We start from the raw sequence: 23,106 nt of genomic DNA on the forward strand, positions 1-23,106 counted from the left end.
TTGAGTTGTTTACTATCAAGTTTTAAGAGCTCTTTATAGATTCTAAATACAAGTCCTTTATCAGATACATTTTTGCAAATATTTTCTACCAGTCTGTGGCTAGTCTTTTCACTCTCCCACCAGTGTCTTCCTTAGAGCAAAAGTTTTAAATTTGATCAAGTTCAATTTATCAATTTTTTTGCTTTATGGATTGTGCTTTTGGTATCATTTCTAAGAAATATTTGCCAACCCAAGGTCACAAAGATTTTCTTCTATGTTTTCTCCTAAAAGTTTTCTAGTTTTACATTTTGCATTTCGATCTTATAGTGCACTCTGAATTGTTTACGAGATGTGAGATTTAGGTAAACTTTTATTTCCGTTTGCATGGGGATGTCCAAATATTCCAAGTTATCCAGATGCCCACATTATCCTTTCTTCATTGAACTGTCTTTGCACCCTGGTGAAAAAATTATTGGCCATATTCACGTGAGTCTGTTTCTGATCTATGTTTTTTTTTTTCCTTTCTAAATTATTGTCTTGATTAACCTAGCTTTATACTAAGCATTAAAATCAGCCTCTATGAGCCCTCCAACTTTATTCTTCATTTACAAAACTGTTATGGCTGTTCTAGTTCTTTTGCTTTTCCATACACATTTTAGAATCTGCTTGTTGATACCTACAAAAAATCTTGCTGGGATTTTGGTTGGGATTTCATTAAATCTATAGATTAATATGGGAAAAATTGGTATCTTAAGAATTTGTGTTTTCTAGTCAATGAGGATATTATTTTCCTTCATTTATTTAGGTTTTCTTTTATTCCTTTCATCAGCCTTTTAATTTAACTTGTTCAACATTTTGTAGTTTTCAACATGTAGGTCCTACAGATAGATGTTTTGTTAGATTTATATCTAAGTTTTTTTGTTTTTGGAGTTGTTATCGATGGTTTTGTTTTTCAATTTTTGTTTCAAATTTTTCATTGCTAATATAGAAATATTTTTGTATGTCAGCCTTGTATCCTTTGACCTTACTAAATGCGCTTATTAGTTCTGGGAGCTATTTTGTGGATCCTTGGCATTTTCTATGTAGGCAATCATGTAATCTGAAAACAGAGACATGTGTTTCTTCCTTTTCAATCTGTATGCTTTTTAATTTTTTTTTTCTTTGAGATGGAGTCTCGCTCTGTTGCCCAGGCTGAAGTGCAGTGATGCGATCTCAATTCACTGCAACCTCCGCCTCCCGGGTTCACGCGATTCTCCTGCCTCAGCCTCCTGAGTAGCTGGGATTAAAGGCTCCTGCCACCACACCTGGCTAATTTTTGTATTTTTAGTAGATACAGGGTTTCACCATATTGGTCAGGCTGGTCTCGAACCCCTGACCTCAAGTGATCCACCCACCTCAGCCTCCCAAAATGCTGGGATTACAGGCGTGAGCCACCACACCCAGCCGCTTTTTAATTTATTTAACCTGCCTTGCTGCACTGGCTAGGGCTTCCAGTATAATGTTGCATAGCTGCAGTAACAGTGGAAATCCTTGCATTGCTCCTGATCTTAAGGGAAAACATTCAGTCCTTCTTCACCAAGTATGATGTTGGCTGTGGCATGTTGTATATGTCATTTTATCAGGTTAAGTTCCCTTATAATCCTAGTTTGCTGAGAAATTTTTATCATGGATAGATGTTGAATTTTGTCAAGTACTTTTTCTGTGTCGCTTGATACAATCTGTGGATTTTCTTTTTTATCCTGTCATTTTATTCTGTCATTACCTTGATTAATTTTTGAATACCTAACTAGCCTTGCATTTCTTAGATAAACTCCACTTGGTCATGTTGTATTATCATTTTTATGTATTGTTAGATTTAATTTGCTAATATTTTCTTGACATCCATTTTTACATCCGTGTTGATGAAGGATATCAGTTTGTAGTTTTCTTGTACCGTTGTGTTTATTTTTGATATCAGAATAATGCCAGCTTCAAAGTGAGTTAGGAAGTGTTCCCTTCTCTCCTATTTTCTAGAAGAAATATGGTGAATTGGTGTTATTTCTTCTTTAAATGTTTGGTGGAATTCACTAGTGAAATCATCTGGGACTAGAATTTTCTTTTTCAAAATGTTTTTAAATATAAATCTAATTTCTTCAACAGATACAGAATTATTCAAGTTATTTCTTCTTGGAGAGTTTTAGTATTTTGTGACTCTTAAATAATTATTTGTTGTTGTTGTTGAGATGGAGTCTCACTCTGTCACCAGGCTGGAGTGGAGTACAGTGGCATGATCTCAGCTCACGGCAACCTCTGCCTCCTGGGTTCAAACAATTCTCCTGCCTCAGCCTCCCAAGTAGCTGGGACTACAGGCGCACGCCTCCATGCCCGGCTAATGTTCTTTTTGTGTGTGTGTTTTTTTTGTATTTCAGTGGAGATGGGGTTTCACCATGTTGCCAAGGCTGGTCTCGAACTCCTGAGCTCAGGCAATCCGCCCGCCTTGGCCTCCCAAAGTGCTAGGATTACAGGTGTGAGCCACTGCACCCTGCCGGAATTATTTGGTTTTAACTAAGTTGTTGAATAAGTTTTTGTATAGAATTGGTCCAAATATTTTAATATTATCCTTTTAATGTCTGTGTGGTCTATAGAGATGGCCCCTCTTCCATTCCTGATATTGGCAATAAGTTCTTCCTTCTTTTTTTGTTTTGGGCTAGAGGTTTATCAATTTTATTGATCTTCTGAAAGAACCATCTCTGTTTCATTAATTTTTCTGTATTGTTTTTCTATTTCAAATTTTGTTCATTTCTGCTCTTTATTATTTCCTTCCATCTGCTTGTTCCGTGAAACTGATAAAGATTAAAGTCAGGAGGGTCACTGAGCAAAACCCTTAGAAAATGTATGACGTGTTTTGTTGTTTTTAGGGATGGTGTCTCGTTATGTTGCCCAGGCTGGATTCAAACTCCAGGGCTCAAATGATCATCCTGTTTCAGCCTCCCAAGTAGCTGGGACTACAGGCACATGCCACCATGCCCAGCTCCAAAATGTATTTTTTAATTCATTCTTTTGAGAATGATCCAAATAGTTTTCCATGCATTTTCTCTTTGCAGTTGACTGGTCTGAGTGTCTCCAATGGAAAGGACCAACTTGTAGTGTTCCATACGAAAGACAACAAAGACCTCATTGTCTGCCTCTTCAGCAAACAGCCAACCCATGAGAGTCGAATTGGAGAACTTGTTGGAGTGCTGGTGAATCATTTCAAGAGGTAAAGTTTGATTTTTGTAACTAAGACACGTTTTAAATCTATGAAATCTTTAATCGTAATTATCACTGAGCTTGTTTTGTGCCAATTTTAATGTATTGAGCTATTTTTCTCCATAAGGACAACTTAAATCATCTGTTTCGCAGAAGGTAAAATTAGCATCCCAGCTTACTTTCGAGATTAGGAATGATCCTTTACTTTTCCAGCCTCCAGCTGAACCAACAATGAGAGATTTCCCTAAATGGTGATTTTTATTCCACTGTCGATCCAAATGCAATTAAATCCAAAAGATAGACAAATTACTTTATATTCTTCTCGTCATAGCTTCTCATTTACCCCAAGTATAATCAGTTTGTGTGTCCACTATGACCATAAGCAAATTAGAAGGCAGATTTGGGATGGTTTGCAAGTCCATGAAGACTACAAGAATTCCTGAGAGAGGCAGTGACCACTGCAGAAACATGGAGTCATGATGGAACATGGCATAATCTGAGAACTTCATAGTAAGCCCTGATGATACCTGGGGCAGGGGGGTGAACAATGATATAATAAATATAAACAGAGAGCAGGTCCTGAGAGTGTTGGGGACCAGTGAATGGATAATTTTAAGCAGGGGAGTGATTTTGTCTGGTTATTTATTGGAGTTGTTTCAGAGATTGGATTTCTCTTCCCATAAGGGGTCATGGAATATTTGGGTGGGTGTGTCTCTCCAAAGTCAAGTGCTCTCTTTGTGGCATGCTGCCTTCACCTCCCAACCCCACCTGATGCTGGGAGAAGACCACTCATCAAAATCAGTGACTGAGAAATGATACAAGTGTAGTTCCTTTTTCTTCCTAAAAGACATTTCCTGAGTTCCTAAAATTAATCAAGTATTCCTTATTAGTATGTTTTTTTTTTTTTTTTCAGTTTAGACGTGGCTTCTCTTTCTCTCAACAAACACATATTTGGAATCAGATGTCCACATATCTAATTCTATTGTGTTCATTTTGGCTGATAAATGTATAGAGCATAATTTTAGAGGTGGGCTGCACAGACCATTTATTTTATGTTATTACACCTTACATTCTAGATCAAAGTAGATCTTTAAATATTTTCTGTCATTAAATGCTTTTAGATGCTGTAAGTAAAATAATACTTAATGGTCATTTGTGGGGAAAAAATAAGAAAGTAATTACCAAAAATAATAATAAATGCATAGACTTTTGAAAATTCCTTTCCATCTGCCAAATAAATGTAAAGCCAAGAAAAATTTTAAAAAGTTTAGAATGTGGCCGGGCGCAGTGGCTCACGCCTGTAATCCCAGCACTTTGGGAGGCTGAGGCGGGCGGATCACGAGGTCAGCAGATCGAGACCATCCTGGGTAACACAGTGAAACCCCGTCTCTACTAAAAATACAAAAAATTAGCTGGGCTTGGTGGCGGGCACCTGTAGTCCCAGCTACTCAGGAGGCTGAGGCAGGAGAATGGCGTGAACCCGGGAGGCGGAGCTTGCCGTGAGCCAAGATCCCGCCACTGCACTCCAACCTGGGCGACAGAACGAGACTCTGTCTCAAAAAAAAAAAAAAAAAAAAAAAGTTTAGAATGTAAGGAAAAGACATAAAGAAGGCATCTCTGCAATAAATGTCTATAACTCAAATAAGCAAGCTTATTTTCCTGCTAATATTTATAGCAAAGTATAGAAAATTAAAGGAATTTTAATTTGTTACTCTTAATTTGGATACCAGTACTAATGAATGCAAGAGTTTTTGCCTGGGAAATTGAAGTATTTTATCTCTATCTGGGTGCTTATTTAGCAAATTCTGATCTATTAAGTGCCTTCTACAAGTGACAGAAATACGTGAATCTGGATGTAGATTTCATCAGTTGCTTTCTTTTCCTAGCTAGCATATGCATGCTGAGGTACATTTCTAGGCATATGTCCTCTATCTTTAATGTATGTAAGGATTTTTAATTTCTTTAAAATGTACAAATGTGAAGAGAAGACTATCAAGATGCTAGGATTTTTTTGGTGGATTTTTTTTTTTTTAAAATTCTTGGTGTTTCTATCTTATGAATTAAGAGTGAAGTGGAAATGAGAGATAAAATCTTTCCTCCCAGACCCCAGAAAAGTCAGGCTTGAAATTTTGACTTAGAGTTTTAGTCATCAACTTACTATTTACTTTTTGGGAAAAGGTTAATTTGATTTTTTCTAGCTATTTTCTTTTATTGTCAACTATCGTATCATTGCCATGACATTGAAATTCACATTGTATTTTATAAGCATGATGTTGTGGCACATAATCTTATTTGTCCCTGAGTTAATTATGGAAATCTAAAGGTTCGGGAGGGAATTAACTTCGGACAAATTCTTTATCTTCCAGATAATTTCCCTAAAGCACATTCTGAGATGTGTTCTTGTCAGCAGTTGGGAGGAAAGGGCTCAGAACTTCCCAAGGCTGAGGCAAGAACCAGCTAAGAGGACCAGAGGGAACAGTGCCCAGCCTCACAAAGAGCCAGGAGTAGTTTCTGATCTAACAAGGCAGACTAAAGAACTTCGTCATTCACAGGGTAATTGGGTAGAGTATTCAGAAGGGTTTTGCCTCAGTAGGGGGGAATAATTGGCCCTAGAATAAATGCTGCTCTGGTACCACCTAATAAATCTTAAAAGCAAGACCCAAAAGGATCAAACTGCCTCCAAGTAACTTAGCTATGTCCTGAAACAAAGCTCATGTATATTTCTAAAAATACAAAAATATCCATACCCAACAGGTAAAATTCACAATGTCTGACATCCAGTCAAAGATTACGGGCATGCAAATAGGAAAATACAGTCCATTATGAGGGGGAGAATCATCCCTTTGAAACCAACCCAGAACAGACAAAGATACTAGAATTAGCAGATACAGACATTGTAAGTCATTGTAACTAGATTTCAGATGTTTATAAGTTAACTAGAGATAAGGAAGATGTAAGAAAAAGACCCAAATCGAACTTCTAGATGAAAAATACACTGATGTTTGAGATATTCCATGATTTAAAAAGAAAACAAAACAAGACAAAGCATGTCCTCGAATAAATTTTTCCTCATCACCGTGAGTTGAAGCCAGAACTTTCCTGGCATTTCCTTTCACATGAATCTTGAAACAAAAACCAACTAAGTATAAATTAGTCTCTCTTTCACCTCCTGCAGTCTTTATTCAATCCGGACCCATTATTTCTGCCTCTCCAAGTACACACCCACATATTTCATGTTTGCTAAAACATTTGAAGACAATCTTTAATAAAGTACAGGTATACCTCATCTTACTGTTCTTGGCATTATTACACTTCACAGATATTGTGGTTTTTATAAATTGAAGGTTTATGGCAACCCTGCATTGATCAAGTCTATTAGCGCCATTTTTCCAACAGCATATGCTCACTTTGTGTCTCTGGACACTGGAAGAAGATGCCATCTAGAACTTTCATAGCTAGAGAGGAGAAGGTCAATGCCTAGCTTCAAAGGACAGGCTGACTCTTTTGTTAGGAGCTAACAAATTGCCACAGCAATTTTGATAATTCTCATAATATTTCAAAACTTTATATTGTTATTATCTGCTATGGTGGGCTTTGATCAGTGATCTTTGTTATTACTGTAATCATTTCAGGGCACCACAAACTGTACCCATGTAGGACAACAGACTTAACTGATCAATGTCGTGTGCATTCTGACTGCTCCACTGACCATCTATTCCCTCGTCTCTCTTCCTCTCCTCAGGCTCCCCTATTCCCTGAGATACAACAAGATTGAAATTAGGTCAGTTAATAACCCTACAGTGGCTTTTAAATGTTCAAGTGAATGGGAGAGTTACACATCTCTCAGTTTATTTTAAAAACTAGAAATGAGCCAGGTATCATGGCTCATTCCTGCGACCCCAGCACTTTGGGAAGTTAAAGCGGGAGGATTGCTTGGGGCCAGGAGTTCCAGACCAAGGTCTGCGCAACATAGTGAGACTCCATCTCTACAAAAAAATTTAAAAGTTAGTCAAGCATGGTGGTGCACACCTGTAGTCTGTAGTCCCAGCTACTTAAGAGGCTGAATTCAAGGCTGCAGTGAGCGATGATTGTGCCACTGCACTCCAACCTGGGTGACAGAACAAGACCTTGTCTCAAAAAAAAAAAAAAAAAAAAAAGGGAAAAGAAAAAGCTAGAAATGATTAAGCTTAGTGAGGAATGCAGGTTGAAAGCTGAGGTAGGCCAAAAGCTGGGCCTCTTAAATTAAACAGCCCAGTTGTGAATGCAAAGGAAAAGTTCTTGAAGGAAATTAAAAGTGCTACTGCAGTGAATACATGAATAATAAGAAAGTGAAACAGTCTTATTGCTGATACGGAGAAAGTTTGAGTGGTCTGGATAAAAGATCAAACCAGCCACAACATTCCCTTAAACCAAAGCCTAATGCAGAGCAAGGCCCTAAACTCTCTTAAATTCTTTGAAGGCTGAGAGAGGTGAGGAAGCTGCAGATGAAAAGTGGAAGCTAACAGAGGTTGGTTCATGAGAATTAAGAAAAGAAGACATCTCCATAACATAAAAGTGCAAGGTGAAGCAGCAAGTGATGATGGAGAAGCTGTGGCAAGTTATTCAGAAGATCTAGCTAAGATAATTGATTAAGGTGGCTACATGAAACAACAGATTTTTCAATGCAGACAAAGTAGCCTTACACTGGAAGAAGATGCCATCTAGGACTTCCGTAGCTAGAGAGGAGAAGGTCAATGCCTAGCTTCAGAGGACAGGCTGACTCTTTTGTTAGGAGCTAATGCAGCTAGTGTCTTTAAGTTGAAGCCAGTGCTCACTGACTGTTCCAAAAATCCCAGGGCCCTTAAAATTACACAAAATCTACTCTGCCTGTGCTCTATAAATGAAACACAAGGCCTGGATGATGGCACATCTGTTTATAGCATAGTTTGCTGAATATTTTAAGCCCACTGTTGAGACCTGCTGCTCAGAAAAAAAAGATTCCTTTCAAAACATTACTATGCATTGACAATACATCTAGTTATCCAAGAGCACTGAAGGAAATGTACAAGGCTTGATTAATGTTGTTCCCATGCCTACAAACACAGCATCTATTGTGCAGCCCGTGGATAAAGGAGTAATTTCAACTTTCAAGCCTAATTATTTAAGAAACACATTTCATGGCCAGGCACAGTGGCTCACGCCTATAATCCCAACACTTTTGGAGGCCGAGGTGGGCTGATCACCTGAGGTCAGGAGTTTGAGACCAGCCTGGCCAACATGGTGAAACCCTGTCTCTACTAAAAATACAAAAATTAGCCAGGCGTGGTGGCACACACCTGTAATCCCAGCTACTTGGGATGCTGAGATAGGAGAATTGCTTGAACCTGGGAGGCGGAGGTTGCAGTGAGCCAAGATCACACCACTGCACTCCAGCATGGGCAACAGAGTGAGACTCTGTCTCAAAAAAAACAAAATGAAAGAAAAACATTTCATAAGGCCACAGCTGCCATAAATAGTGATTCCTCTGATGGATCTGGGCAAAGTAAACTGAAAACCTTCTGAAAAGGATTCACCATTCTAGATGCCACTAAGAACATTTGTGATTCATGGGAGGAGGTCAAAATATTAACACTAACAGAAGTTTGGAAAACATTGATTCCAACTCTCATGGATGGCTTTGAGGGGTTCAGGACTTCATTGGAGGAAGTTATTGCAGATGTGGTAGAAATAGCAAGAGAACTTGAGTTGGAAGTGGAGCCTGAAGATGTGACTGAATTGCTGCAATCTCATGATAAAACTTGAATAGATGAGGAGTAGCTTCTTATGGAAGAGCAGAGAAAGTGGTTTCTTAAGATGGAATCTACACCTGATGAAGATGCTGTTAACGTTGTTGAAATGATGACAAAGCATCTAAAATATTATATAAACTTAGTTGATAAAGCAGTGACAGAGTTTGAGAGGATTGACTCCAATTTTGAAAGACATCCTATTATGGGTAAAATGCTCTCAAACAGCACCGCATGCTATAGAGAAATCTTTCATGAAAGCAAGACTCAATGAATGTGGCAAACTTCATGGTTATCTTATTTAAAGAAATTGCCACAGCCACCCCCGCCATCAGCAACCACCACCCTGATCAGTAAGCAGCCGTCAACATCAAGACAAGACCCTCCAACAGCAAAAAGATTACAACTCACTGGAGACTCAGATGATCATTAGTATTTTTAGCATTTTTTGTTCTTCTTTAATATCCGCTTAATTAAAGGAGCACTCTCATTGGATTTAACTGAACATTCAACCGGCTTCTCTGTTATAGTTTGCTTATGTTCTTTTTAAATCACACTTTCCTTATTGTTTTTAATTAAAGTATGTACAGTATTTAGACATGATGCTATTGTACACTTAATAGACTACAGTATAATGTAAACATAACTTTTATATGCACTGGAAAACCAAAAAAAATTGTGTGACTTGCTTTATTGTGATATTCACTTTATGGCAGTGGTCTGCACCCAAACCCAAAATATCTCCAGGTTATGCCTGTATATTCCAAAAGATGACATTAAGAATATATAACAACCAGTATGGCTCAAGCACAGACCAGTCAGAACAGACAACATCCAGAAACACCTGATACCAGCAAGTCCAGGCTGTATTCCACAAATCAAAAATTCCACCATGGGGTGGGAAGACCCAAAGTCAAATACATTTGGGATATGCTAATGAAGTCAAACAGGTTTCTTTTTTTTTTCTTTTTTGAAACAGAGTCTTGCTGTGTCACCCAGGCTGGAGTGCAGTGGTGCAATCTTGGCTCACTGCAACCTCCGCTTCATGTATTCAAGCAATTCTCGTGCCTCAGGCTCCTGAGTAGCTGGAATTGCAGGCGTGTGTCACCATGCCCAGTTAATTTTTGTGTTTTTAGTAGAGGTGGGATTTGGCCATGTTGGCTAGGCTGGTTTCGAACTCCTGGCCTCAAGCAGTCCACCCGCCCTGGCCCCTCAAAGTGCTGGGATTACAAGCGTGAGCCACTGTGCCTGGCCCTAACAGGTTTCTTTACTGCAGTACCTCTCCGAGTCATTAATATGCTTTTGTTCATTGTAAATGCTACCAATACAAGAACAAGAGAATTCTATCTATATTGATATAAAACCATTTCCAAATAAGAGGAAAAAAGGGCAAGGTACAGAATGGTGTATGTACCGTACCACCATTTGTGTAAAGAAGTTGAAACGAGATTTCTTTTTTTTTTTTTTTTTTTTTTTTTGAGACAGAGTTTTGCTCTGTCACCCAGGCTGGAGTGCAGTGGCACAATCTTGGCTCACTGCAACCTCCACCTTCCCAGGTTCAAGCAATTCTCCTGCCTCAGCCTCTCGAGTAGCTGGGATTACAGGCACCTGCCAACATGGCTAATTTTTATAGTTTTAGTAGAGATGGGGTTTCACCATTTTGGCCAGGCTGGTCTTAAACTCCTGACCTCAGGTGATCCACCCACCTCAGCCTCCCAAAGTGCTGGGATTACAAGCACCCGGCAAGAAGTTAAACCGGAAGATATCTGTATCTATCACTGGATAACTATATTATAGGTAGATATATCTCTATTTATATAGATAGATATATAGATATCTCCTATGACTTTTTTTTTTACAAAAATGGTGATATGCTACACATACCATCTGTACCTTGCCTTTTTCTCCTACTAAACAATGTATAGATATAGGTACAGATAGATATGTATACACACATATGATTATGTATAATACAGGCTATATCTGGGAAGATATTCAGGAAATGGAGAACAGTGTTTGTCTCTAGAGAGGGAACTGAGACACCTCAGTACAGGGAGAAAGAGGTAGGAGGGAGATTTATTTGTTTTTCATGGTTAAACCTTCTGCGACCAATATACGTGTTACTGATCTAAAATTTTTTCATTTTAATAATAAGTGGCAGCTAGTTTTTAAGCATATCGTAGGTGGCTCTGAATTCATTATTATTTTGCTTTCCTGCCTAGAAAAGTAGAAAAGAACAGAAGAACTGTCCAAGTGAACAATCTCTCATAGCATTTCAATATATTGAAACAATCCCAAATATAGCCTCTTGGAATATTATCTTTCTGTATGGTCTTGTTGTATATATCACATGAGCCTAAGGTGAGGTTTCTTTTTCTGTGGTTGTGCCAGTGGTTTACAGAGGTTTTGAGTGTGGCTGACTTTTGGTTTGCGTTTCATCCTCAGCAGCAGCTACCTGCTGGTACTGAGCTTTTCTGCCCACTACTAAACAGATGGTCTCACGTTGGCTGCCCTAACTATGAAGTCACCAGAAACTCTGCAGTATTAAGCTGTCAAAGGACCCATCTGCCCTAAGCAGCTGTCCAGGCATTTGCCTGCCTGGATGCTGGAAACCTCAGTATAACTCCAATTGCAGGCATTAAAATTTCTTATTTTTCCTGTTCTCTTTCTGTGGATGCAAGCCAGAAATCAATGCCATCTGCTTCTTGTTCTTCTTTAATATCTGCTTAATTAAAGGAGCACTGTTACTGGATTTAACTGAACATTCGACCAGCTTCTCAGTTGTAGTTTGTGTATGTTCTTTATAACTCACACTTAGAGCCATGGGGAGACCCATACCGATAAGCAGGCCAGCAGTTGCTGGCTGCACATTGCTGTCACTGCCGCGGCAGTACAGGTGAGGAGCCAGGGGAGGTGAGGCCTCATGACAAGAGGTGAAGGAGGCAGAGGATGGGGCCACCTCCCAAAGGTCCCAGCGCCTGGCCCTCCCTGTCCAGCAGAGCTGCTGCTCACGCCTTCTGCTGCACCTGCAGTGAGGCTCCTCTGCCCCGAACCTGAATACCCGTTTCCATGGCCCTTGATCTATGTTCCCAGACTGCTCTCTTTGAATGCCTGGCCACTCATTTTAATAGTTTATATTCCATAAGCAAAATAAAGGTACGCCATGTCGATTGCCAGCTGTGGAGGACTGGTTGATTAAATTTTGGTCCATCAAATTTAGGGTATTTGAGCTATTTAAAATAGTTATTGAAGGCACCTGACTTATGGGGGACAGAAAAGTGAGTGGCCACAATTCACTTTCCTCTGCCTTCCAATAGAGATACACGTGAAAACACAGGAAGCAAGGACACCTTTCTGTAGTGCTGGAAACTAGAAATATGACTCAATCCTGGACCTGCCAAGAGGGGCGCCCTTCACCCCTGCTCATGTATCGTCTCACCAGGTCTTCCCTGACTGTCCTCTGGAGAATAGCAATTCACCCTGTCCCACCACACCCTGTCCCCAAACCCCCCTAATCTTTCCCCATGGCTGTCAACTCCACCTGACATGCTATATCTTTACTTGTGTATTGTATATATTCCAACTGGAATACAAGCTTTATGTAAGCAGAGACTTTATTTATATTGTTCCCTGCACTTTCCCTAGTGCCCAAAACAGTGCCTGGCACACAGAAGGTTCCCTGTAAATAACTGTTGAATACTCATTGTTAAACAGAGAATTGCTGACTGATAGGCCCCACTCGCGGTAGGGCGCTTCTAGCCCTTCCTACTGATAGGTGCACCTTGCCCACCAGAAGATGGTAACTCAATCCTTCTCCTGTATGAAAGAAAGGAAAAATTCTTCTGATAGTTTCCTTCCCTTTATGAATACCTCTTTTCCTTTTTTTAAGTTATTTTTCTGACACAATGATTATACATATTTATGGGATACAGTGATATTTTGATACCTGTATACAAGGTATAATGATCAAATCAAGGTAATTAGCATATCTATCACCTCAGACATTTATCATTTCTTTTCGTTAGGAAAATTGAAAATCCTCTCTTCTAGCTATTTGAAAATATGCAATAAATTGTTAATTGTGACCGATTACAGATAAGATTACAGAATAGGGTTCTATATTCACCCTGCAGTGCTAGAGAATGCTAGAACTCATTCCTCCTCTCTAGCTGTAATTTTATATCCGTTAACCAACGTCTGGCTATCCCTGCCACTTGCCAGCCTTCATACCACCATATGAATGTCTCTTTTCTTGATTGATTCCAGGATTACAGGGCTAGGCAATGTAATATGTGTGGGACAGAAGGGAGGAGGCATTTCAAGATATTAAATCAGCAACTAAAAGGGCTGTGGGCTGGAAGAGCCATGAGTATGTTGAATGCTGGGGGCTGCAGCTTTCCATTCACTTTTCTTTAACAACTACAGAACTAGAAATAATTTCAGACTCTTCCTTGTCAGTGAGCTGACAAGGAAGCAGGATGTAGGAATTCCTACTCAGATCAGCAGTTTCATAATAAGTAGAAGACTTTGAAACCACAACTAGAGTCTGTGCACACAAGCCAGCTCTCCAGCTTAAAAACTGATAAATGATTTTGGCTACAAACAGGTGGGCTGTAAGAAGGAGCCCCAAAAAATCCATATGCCCTTTATGTAAGAACATCAGAACTGAATAGATGTCTCCTTAGTTGGGAGGCCTATAAAGGAAGATATTAACAGTAAGAGAGATATAGATATTATAAGACCTAAAAGAAAAAGCCTATTTCTGAAAAGGCCAATAATATAAAATTTATGTTACAGAAACCATCTGCTTATACTCTGAATAAAATTCAAGAAAGCATAGATTCTACATAAACAGGCCCAAGATTACATGGCAAACTGAGATGAAGAGGATGCTGGCTGAGAAACAAACAAAAGTGTTCAATTATTTGAATGAAGTAAGGAAAGATATTTTAAAATGTAAATCAACATTAAAATCTGAAAATGGCACAGTTGATATTGCAGAAAATAGAATTGATGTGAAAGGAAAGTTTGAAGTCTCTCAGTGTGCAGAATTTACTGTTATAATGGGCAACATGTTAACTTTCTTAGCAATATACAAAATAAGGGTACATCTTACAGAGAAGGCATCTTATATTCAATAAAATATGGTAATTTAAAACATACAAAAAGAAAATATGTCTGTACTGAATGCACTTTTTCTGAAGCTCCAGAGAGCCTACTTTGTTATCATGATGACCTTTTTTAATTTCAAGGGTTAACTAAATATATGTAATTCTCCAGCTTAAAAGCTGAGAAATGATTTTGGCTACAAAGAAGTGGGCTATAAGAAGGAGCCCTGAAGAGTCCATATGCCCCTTTATGTAAGAACACCAGGACTGAATAGATGTCTGCTTTTAATATACATAACTGGTTTTGTTTTGTTTTTTTGAGATGGAGTCTCGCACTGTCACCCGGGCTAGAGTGCAATGGCACCATCTCGGCTCACTGCAACCTCTGCCTGCCAGGTTCATGCAATTTTCCTGCCTCAGCCTCCCAGGTAGCTGGGATTACAGGCATGCTCCACCACGCCCGGCTAATTTTTTGTGCTTTTAGGAGAGATGGGGTTTCACTATGTTGGCCAGACTGGTCTGGAACTCCTGACCTCATGATCCTCCCGCCTCAACTTCCCAAAGTGCTGGAATTACAGGCATGAGCCCCAACGCCCAGCCAATATATATAACTCTTCTTTATATATAACTATGTTTATAGTTAATCCTTGAAATTATAAAGTATGTATTAAACACACAGACCTGGGAGTGGAATGAGATTCTCTTACAAAGGAACAAAAATTAGGATTCCCTCCATCTTCTGTACTGCAGCAGTAAATGCCAGAATCCTGTGGAGCAACATCTTTAGTCTTCTAAGGAGAAAAGCTTAGAGAGCAACAATTGTATGCCCAACCAAGTTGTCATTTGTGTTTAGCAGACAAACGAGCCTCAGAAAGCATGCTACTGGGGCTCTCTGGAGGAGGAACAGCTGTGATCCAGGAGTCAAATGCTGTCACAATCTCCATCTCTCATCTTCACATCTCTTGTCTTGCCAGGTTCACTCTCCTGTAGTGGTGGCTTCCACGTGGCTGGAAATGTCTCCAAATAACTCTATATCTCCTTTTCCAGCCTTGCCACCAGTGGGAAATTAAGAGAATGTTCTCTGGGCTATTGTCCTAAAACCCCAGGGAAATGTTCCCACTGACTCAATAACTGTGGCCAGAGTAATGGTTGTCATGGCATGGGTAAGACACCTACCCCAGTGACAGTCACTTTGGCCAGAGAAGTGGTGTCTTCCAAGAACATGGAAGTCTCTAGTAAAACCTGAGGAAGAGCATGTTTTGGAAGAGAGTGAAGCAGAGTGGGGTGGGAGTGACTGGGGACAAAGTGTACGGGGCCAGCATTTCCCGAAAGAAGCGGAAGTGATACAGTACTGGGCAAGAAAAACAAATGGTTTCACATTGTTTTGTTTTGTTGGGTTTTTTTTTCAGTGCTATATACAGTTTTATTTGTTTTTAGTTTTATGGTTCCAGTCATTTCCAGAGTTATTACTTAGGTCAGTAAGTCTTTTTCCTTGCCCCTACATTGTTGTACTTTACACAAGTTATATCAAACATTTGTAACACAGCTAGATTGTTTTCTCACAGTTCCATCTTATTCTGGCATCCCCTCCCCTCCTGGTTGGTATTTTTAAGGTGCTATATGGATTTTGACAAATGCAGTGTCATGTATCCACCACTGTAGTACCATATAAAATAATTTTATTTATATTTTTTGCTTGTTGAAATTATTGTTGGTGTAAATACCAAATTGACTAAAGAGTTAATTGTAAAAACTGAAATCATAAAAGAATTAGGTAAAATAAAGGATAAATCCAAAAGAACAATTAATAACTCTACACAACAACATTGATGCATCCATCTTAAGTGCATGTTGCTAAGTGAAAGAAGACAGTCCAAGAGGCCTACATACTGTATTATTCCACTTACGTGACATTCTGGAAAAGGTAAAACTATAGAGATGGCAAAGCCTGTGGTTACCAGGGGTTTGGAGATGAGGGAGGGTTAAAAAGGTGAAGCACTGGGGATTTTTGATGGCTATAAAATTATTCCATGTACATTCCTGGGGAACCTGGTGCTAAACCATTCTTGGACAACCTGCTTCTGGGTCAGGGTTTTGTACATAGCAGAGTGGCTCTCTTGCTGTGATTATTGAGTCAGCCCTTGACATAAGGGTGTGCAAGATATAATAAAGAGAAAACACATTGTTTTTAATTGCGAAAACTTAGAAACCATATAAAAGTTCATCAAAACAAACATGATTAAATACTTGATGGTATTTCCATGCAATTAAGCAGCATGCAGCCATGAAAAAGACTATGACAGTCTTTCTTTATCAGGGGTCCTTAAAGTGTGGGCTCCATCGGCATTAGAATAACCTGAAGGTGTTTTTTCAAAAGGCAGCTCCCCGGGCCCATCCCAGGCCCTCTAAATCAGACCCTCCAGGAACCTACATGCTTAGTAAGCTACCCAGGTGATCCCTATGCTCAAGCTTGATGGCCACTGGTTTCATGAACTGACATAGAAAATGACCAGAAGGAGCACATCATGTTTTCATATGGCCAATTTGCTGATGCCATTGCGATGAAAGTAGGTTTTTTTTTTTTTGATGAAATCACCAAAGATTTGTGTTTTTGAAATTGCTGACAAGTGCAAAAGAAACATCCCCTACTGCCCCAGTGACGAAAGGCAGGATGGAAAGAGGGCTGAGGCTCAGAGAAAAGGGGTAAAGAAGGAATGGAGAGTAGAATTGAGTGGAGGATTACAGAGAAATCACACAGAACCAGGATCCTGTTTACCACATCCACTTGTCCTAGAAAGAGCCGCCTGTCATTCTAAGCAATGGTTTTTAATTACCCTAAGAAGTTCGCAGTGAGGGCCCACCTGCCCACTTCCAGATAGGAAACTCCACCTGCAAAGAGCAGGCTTCCACATAATGAACTTAACCTATTTATATGCACTCAGTCCCACCTGCTATACACAAAAGAGTACAGAGAGAAATCTTAAAAGGTTTTCAGTGTGACTAAGCTGGGGCAAAAATCAAACAGTGTTAAAGTGTAACAGCTGTTGTGTACCGTGAGCAATCCACTGACTTTCCATCTCTCCCTATGCACAGTGCCCATCTGCACTGAGAAGCGGCTGCCCTTGGGCAGAGCTCACCAAGAGGTTGTGCAGGGGCACAGTCATCCTCAGCTTTACCTGCCTTGATGACGGGAGATTTTCTGGGGATTTTTGTGCAAATCAAAGATTCTTATTTGCTTTGTGACGTGTTCATCATTGCCTTTTATGTTGAAAGAGTGAATCCAAAAATACTGGAAAACTGATCTTTTCATCATTTCCGCAGGTAGCTATTGTACCTTTAGAGTAATCATATTACTTTTTAAAGGCCGTAGCTCTAAACCTTACAATATATGTTAAAACAGAGATCTTCCTGTGAGGTATTCATGAATTCACCAAATGATTAGTGAATAATACCATGCTATCTGTTGGAATTTTTTTCTAAATTGAATGTCAGCTATAACTCTTTAACTTAATGCAATTTTTAAAAAGCTCTCTTAATGTGTTTATTTCAGGTCTTAGCAGCTATATTGGAATCAGGAGTTTATATAAGCATAATATACTCAGTGAAGTGTTTTATCTGCCACAAACACTGTTCTATTTTTATACCATCATTCAGCATGCATTCACTAAGCACCCATCACAGGTCAGGCTGCGGGTGGTAGGAGGGATACCAAGAAGAACCATGCGGTCCTTTCCAGTCCTTTCCCTTCAAACAGCTCTTAATCCCATGAAAAGACAGCGTGTACATTATACTGCCTGGTACGTACTGTAATAAAACCATGGACAAAGGCCATGGAAACACAGGGGATAAACCAGCCCTCTTTGCCTACCAGAGTCAGGAGATCCCTGGCAGAGCAAATGATCACCCAGTTGGGTCTTCAAGTCTAGTTGGAGGTTATGAGCTGGGGGATGAGGTGAGATGCTCCCCATAGAAGGGAGGAGAATATGCAAAAACTTGGTGGAGCTGGTACATTTGGAGAGTTGAGTGATTGCAGGGGACCAAAGGGGCTGTAGCAAGAAATGAGACTGGAAAAATAAGTAGAAGCTTATAAAAGCCCATGCCAATGAATTTGAACTTTATCATATAAGTAATGGGGAGAAGTAAGTATAAAAATATAAAACTGCCCAACAAGACAAAGCCTGAAGACACAGATGTCACCTAGCCTGTACATGCTCAAGAATGCAAAATAATTTTTCACTTAAGGGAAGTGGGAACTTGAGGAACACTAGTTGATATGTAATACATCTGTGGGCCCCACATGCCAAAAAGAGTTAATTGAACAGAGAAAGAGCTAGCAAGATAGAAGTTACAAAGGCAGGTGTTAAACCTCAGTAATAAAACCAGAAATCAAAAATCCTCATGGAGTAAAAACTATAACAAAATTCTTTAGCTTTTGTAGCTTCCCTGAAATTGTTATTTTGCCACCCCTTTAGTAATTAGCAATAAAAATCCCTAGAATGAGAAGGACCTAGATTTTTACCTTCAGGGTCAGCAAGGAAGCACGAAGTTAAAGAAGCTTCCTCCTGTTCTACAGCTGTTCGTAGGGAGAGAAGATTCTCAAGGGACAGTGTGAATGATGGAAATGTTAAATTGAGGAGGAGGCGGAGCTTGGGTGTGGAGGCATTTATTGTTTGGTCTGTCCAGTAATCCCTCCTTCTGGGACCTTCCTGTCCCCTGTCACACTTCTGCATGGTCCGACGAGAGGCACCACATCCTTACATCGCCCTACCCCCTGGAAAGAGCTGAGTACAGGGCACAGGTAGTATCTGACCCAACCTGGACCACTTTCCCCATCCCTCAAGATTTTTGGGCTTTGGATCAGAGAACACTTATAATTCATTGCCTCTCCTATGCATGAAGGCAAAACATTTGGGAGCTGTGGCTCAACACGTTTCCAAAGGTGAGAAGTTGGGTTCAGTAAGAGAGAACAGCGTAGAGCACAGGGAACCCACGGGGAGCAGCAGGACTCAAGGTGAAGCAGGACCTGAAACATCCAAGCCCCAGGTCTGCCTCCCCACGAGGCCGGCCACCTTGTGGCCATCAGACTGTATGCCGTTTGTTGATTTTGTGTGACCTAAAGCAGGCCAATTTGTCAAAAACCAGTTCACAAATATGCAGTTCACAAATATGACACTGTTGTGCTGTACACTTGGAAATTGTTGGGAGGGTGAATTTTATTCTCTTGCAGGGGCAGTGGGGTGCCACAAGTTTTGTTTTTGTTTTTTGTGGGGTTTTTTTTGTTTTATTTTGTTTGTTTGTTTTTTGAGACAAAATTTTGCTCTGTCACCCGGACTGGAGTGCAGTGGTGGGATCTCGGCTCACTGCACCCTCCACCTCCTGAGTTCAAGCGATTCTCCTGCCTCAGCCTCCCAAGTAGCTGGGACTACAGGTGTCCACCACCACGCCCAGGCTAATGTTTAGTAGAGATGGGGTTTCACCATGTTGGCCAGGCTGGTCTTAAACTCCTGGCCTCAAGAGATCCACCTGTGTCGGCCTCCCAAAGTTCGGAGATTACAGGCTGAGCCACCATGCCCAGCCTTTGCCACAGTTTTTTAAATGGATTTTAAAAATTAGTTCACCAGAAGTCAGTTTGCCCAATACCAGTTCATGGAAGTTATAAAAATTTGTGAAGTTACCAAAAACTAGTCTTGAAAAAACTCCTTGAATATGTCCCTTCTAACAGCTTTTTAATACATGTTCAGGGTGAAAAAAACTAAGGCTCTTGGGTTGTTTTAGTCTTTTTATTAAGTGGAGCAGAAAAAAATGGACTTCACTCAAATGTACAGGTATGCTGTTTGGAGTTTATTTTGAACGATCAGAGAAGGACATCCCTCTTTCAGATGCTTCCAAAGAACTAGCAAGCACGTGTGTCTTTTATCAGGCATCATGCCCTTAAAGGGATTCCTCCCAGATAGCAGTGCCAGATACTAGGGTTTGACTGTCAGAAACAAGCAACCTACATTTCAGGTCATGCAGATCCACATTTTTCCTAGAAGGTAGCTCTACACACTGTCCAACCAGCAACTGTCAAAATCCACAGATTTTAGCATTTCCTATGGGGACTTTAGCTTATCCTAAATTCTGAAATCTTCTTTGTTATTTTCCATTTGATATTTAGCTTTCTTCTATCAAATTTGCCAGATGACTAATTCATCTAATTTACCAAATTTATAGATTTACCAAAAATGTGTTTCTTTTGACTCTTTATATAAAGTATACAATTCAGCTAGGTGAGATGGCAATTAATAGCTTTTGAGGATTTCTACAAAGTTCTAATTGATTGATTTTCATTTTGTTTTCATAACAACAGTTTAAGGAATGGTCCGTTTGTTTCTGGCCCTGCTGCTGCAGCTGGAAGTAGCTGGAACAGAGGAGAGAAGGGAAGAAAGGAGAGTCTGTGCCCAGTGCATCTGGGCCGCCAATCCCACAGGGAAGGGAGGCTGAAGAGCAGAGGGAGGGGAAGACTAGGGGGCCAAGAAGGGGTAGGCTGAAGGGTGGGAGAGAGGCTGAAGGCCCAAGAACCCCAGGTATTCACAGCCTCCATTGACCCTGCTAGTTCGTCCAACAAAAATTGGATAAACAAAACTCAGCCTTGTTAAATATGCAAATTTGGTAAATTTGGCAAACTAGTCATTCAGCAGATGACTTTTGGTGAATTCACCATTTGGCAAGTTACTTTTTTTTTTTTTTTTTTTGAAACGGAGTTTCACTCTTGTCACCCAGGCTGGAGTGCAGTGGCACGATCTTGGCTCACTGCAACCCCCACCTCCTGGGTTCAAGCAATTCTTCTGCCTCAGCCTCCCGAGTAGCTGGGATTACAGGTGCCCACCACCATGCCTGGCTAATTTTTGTATTTTTAGTAGAAACGGGGTTTCACCATGTTGGCCAAGCTGGTCTCAAACCCCTGACCTCAAGTGTTCCGCTCACCTCAGCTTCCCAAAGTGCTGGAATTACAGGCGTGAGCCACAGCCCCTGGCCTGGCGAGTTACTTTTTACTCAGTGAATTGTCCTAGTTCTTAACAACTTTTCCTTTTTGCTTAAGTCACTGTGAATTGAGTTTATGTAACTTGCATCCAACAGAGTCCTAACCTAATGAGTCTTGGAAAAACTAGTAACAAAAATGAGAGAGGAGCACTGCTTGTTGTTACAAGGGTAGGAAAGACATCACCGTTTAGAGAAAATGGTATCATGTTAAAGAAACTTGTTTTCATCATACCCATCAAGAAATAAGTTTTTGAAACGAAGAACAAGCATCAAGAGGGAATTTAAAGCCCAGCTAGGAAAAGAGGACTGCTGGACGCTTTATTAATTCACACTCCAGGCCAGATGACTCACATCCTGAGACACTGGAAAGCATCTTCATATGAACCCCCATTCACTCTCAGACATCTTTGAGCAGTCATGGAGAGTGGAAAAAGGCCAAGAGACTGAAGGCAGGTAAAGGTTTTCCTTGTGCAAATGCGAACACAGATGCAAAAATTATATGTAATTATTGTTGAACCTGACATAAATTTTCAGCAAAATTCTAAAATTGTCATAGTTTATACGTACTTAGAGGAAAAAAGCAACCAAAGAAAGCATAAGTTCAGTGAGAAGAAATTGGGTAAAACTAACACAATTTTTCTTAAACAATGACTTGAATGAAAACATACTTACAAATTTGCAAATAAGAAAAACCCAGGAAGGATAACTTATATTTTGATGACAAGTTAGGATTCAAAGTATCTTGACAAACTAGAATAATGAGAAGAAACCACACAACTATATAAATGTAAAATTCTGCTTTGGGTTCAGAATGTCATTTGCACACATAGGAAATAGGAAAGCCTCTGGGCCCATTCCGTCCCCAAGATGCTAGAATCTGTGATTCTTTCAGTTATAGGCAACACTAGAGTGGAGATGAGAAACTTACCACCAGAGAAGAGAGGAAGAGATCATTCTATCAGATTAATTTTTCCCCCTGAATTTTAAGAGGATGAGGGACATAGTATTTTCTAGAGCTTAGAACATGGACAAAGGCTCAGAAAACGAATTCTTATGGTTTGCTCAGGTGTTTCTCCATGGCATGCATTCCTTACCAGACCCTCTGCAAATCCCAGACTTCTCTGTTCAATAGGGAAAGGTTTGTTCTGTTGAATTCAAAGACCGTCCTCTAACCTGTCTTAAAAAGGTAATAGCAATTGCTTCCTTTAGCTTCTCTTTGACGCTTAGAGAAATTATTCCAAGCCTCCTTTTCTTCAATATTTGAAACCAAAAGAAGTAGCCAACATGATATTTATGGTCAAAAAAAAAGTTTTTTGCACTTAATATTTTTTATTTTTGGTCTTTAGCTGTCTCAAAAAAATACGGAATGTTGAATTTCCTGTAATTGTTATGTATTAATTGTATAACCAGAAAAAATTATTTAAACATTAATACGAGACTATTTTATTTTAGACTGCCCTTCCTCTTTTTTTTTTTTTTTTTTATTTTGAGACGGATTCTTGCTCTGTTGCCCAGACTGGAGTGCTGGAGTGCAGTGGCGTGATCTCAGCTCACTGCAACCTCCGCCTCCCACGTTCAAAAGATTCCCTTGCCTCAGCCTCCTGAGTAGCTGGGATTACAGGTGCCCGCTACCACACCTGGCTAATTTTTGTATTTTTAGGAGAGACAAGGTTTCACGATGTTGGCCAGACTGGTCTCGAACTCCTGACCTCAGGTGATCCTCCCACCTCGGCCTCTCAAAGTGCTCGGATTACAGGCGTGAGCCACTGTGCCTGGCCAGACTGCCCTTTCTTACAGAAACAAAGCAACTAGTAGCCAGTAAATTCACATAAAATTTTCATAGTGGAAAAAATCCCCATGCAACAATCGCTGGTAAGACAGAATCATTACTAAATGAAGCAAAGAGTTATATCTGGTCTTAGGAAGAAAGATACCAGGCCTAGAATGTCATTTACAAAATGAAAAGAATCTGAGGGTATAAGAAGAAAAGAAATTTAGATATA

The 23,106-nt window shown here is 39.9% G+C and overlaps 1 protein-coding gene across 10 annotated transcripts in view; it reads left to right on the forward strand.

The window, feature by feature from the left end:
* The window catches only part of MYO1D (myosin ID), a 382,937-nt gene that overhangs the window by 267,289 nt on the left and 92,542 nt on the right, over nucleotides 1–23,106 (forward strand). For 5 of the 10 annotated variants that reach the window (XM_063798726.1, XM_063798723.1, XM_511404.8 and 2 more), the window contains one exon: nucleotides 3,063–3,217. In XM_063798726.1, coding sequence (XP_063654796.1) covers nucleotides 3,063–3,217 — 155 coding nt within the window. Of the gene's footprint in view, nucleotides 1–3,062; nucleotides 3,218–5,573; nucleotides 7,343–7,666; nucleotides 7,795–13,769; nucleotides 13,983–23,106 lie in introns of those variants that run through there. The other 5 variants (XM_063798727.1, XM_016932014.3, XR_001710866.3 and 2 more) reach the window with 4 other exon arrangements.

Source organism: Pan troglodytes, chromosome 19, assembly GCF_028858775.2.
Source record: "Pan troglodytes isolate AG18354 chromosome 19, NHGRI_mPanTro3-v2.0_pri, whole genome shotgun sequence".
Taxonomy (NCBI): Eukaryota; Metazoa; Chordata; class Mammalia; order Primates; family Hominidae; genus Pan; species Pan troglodytes.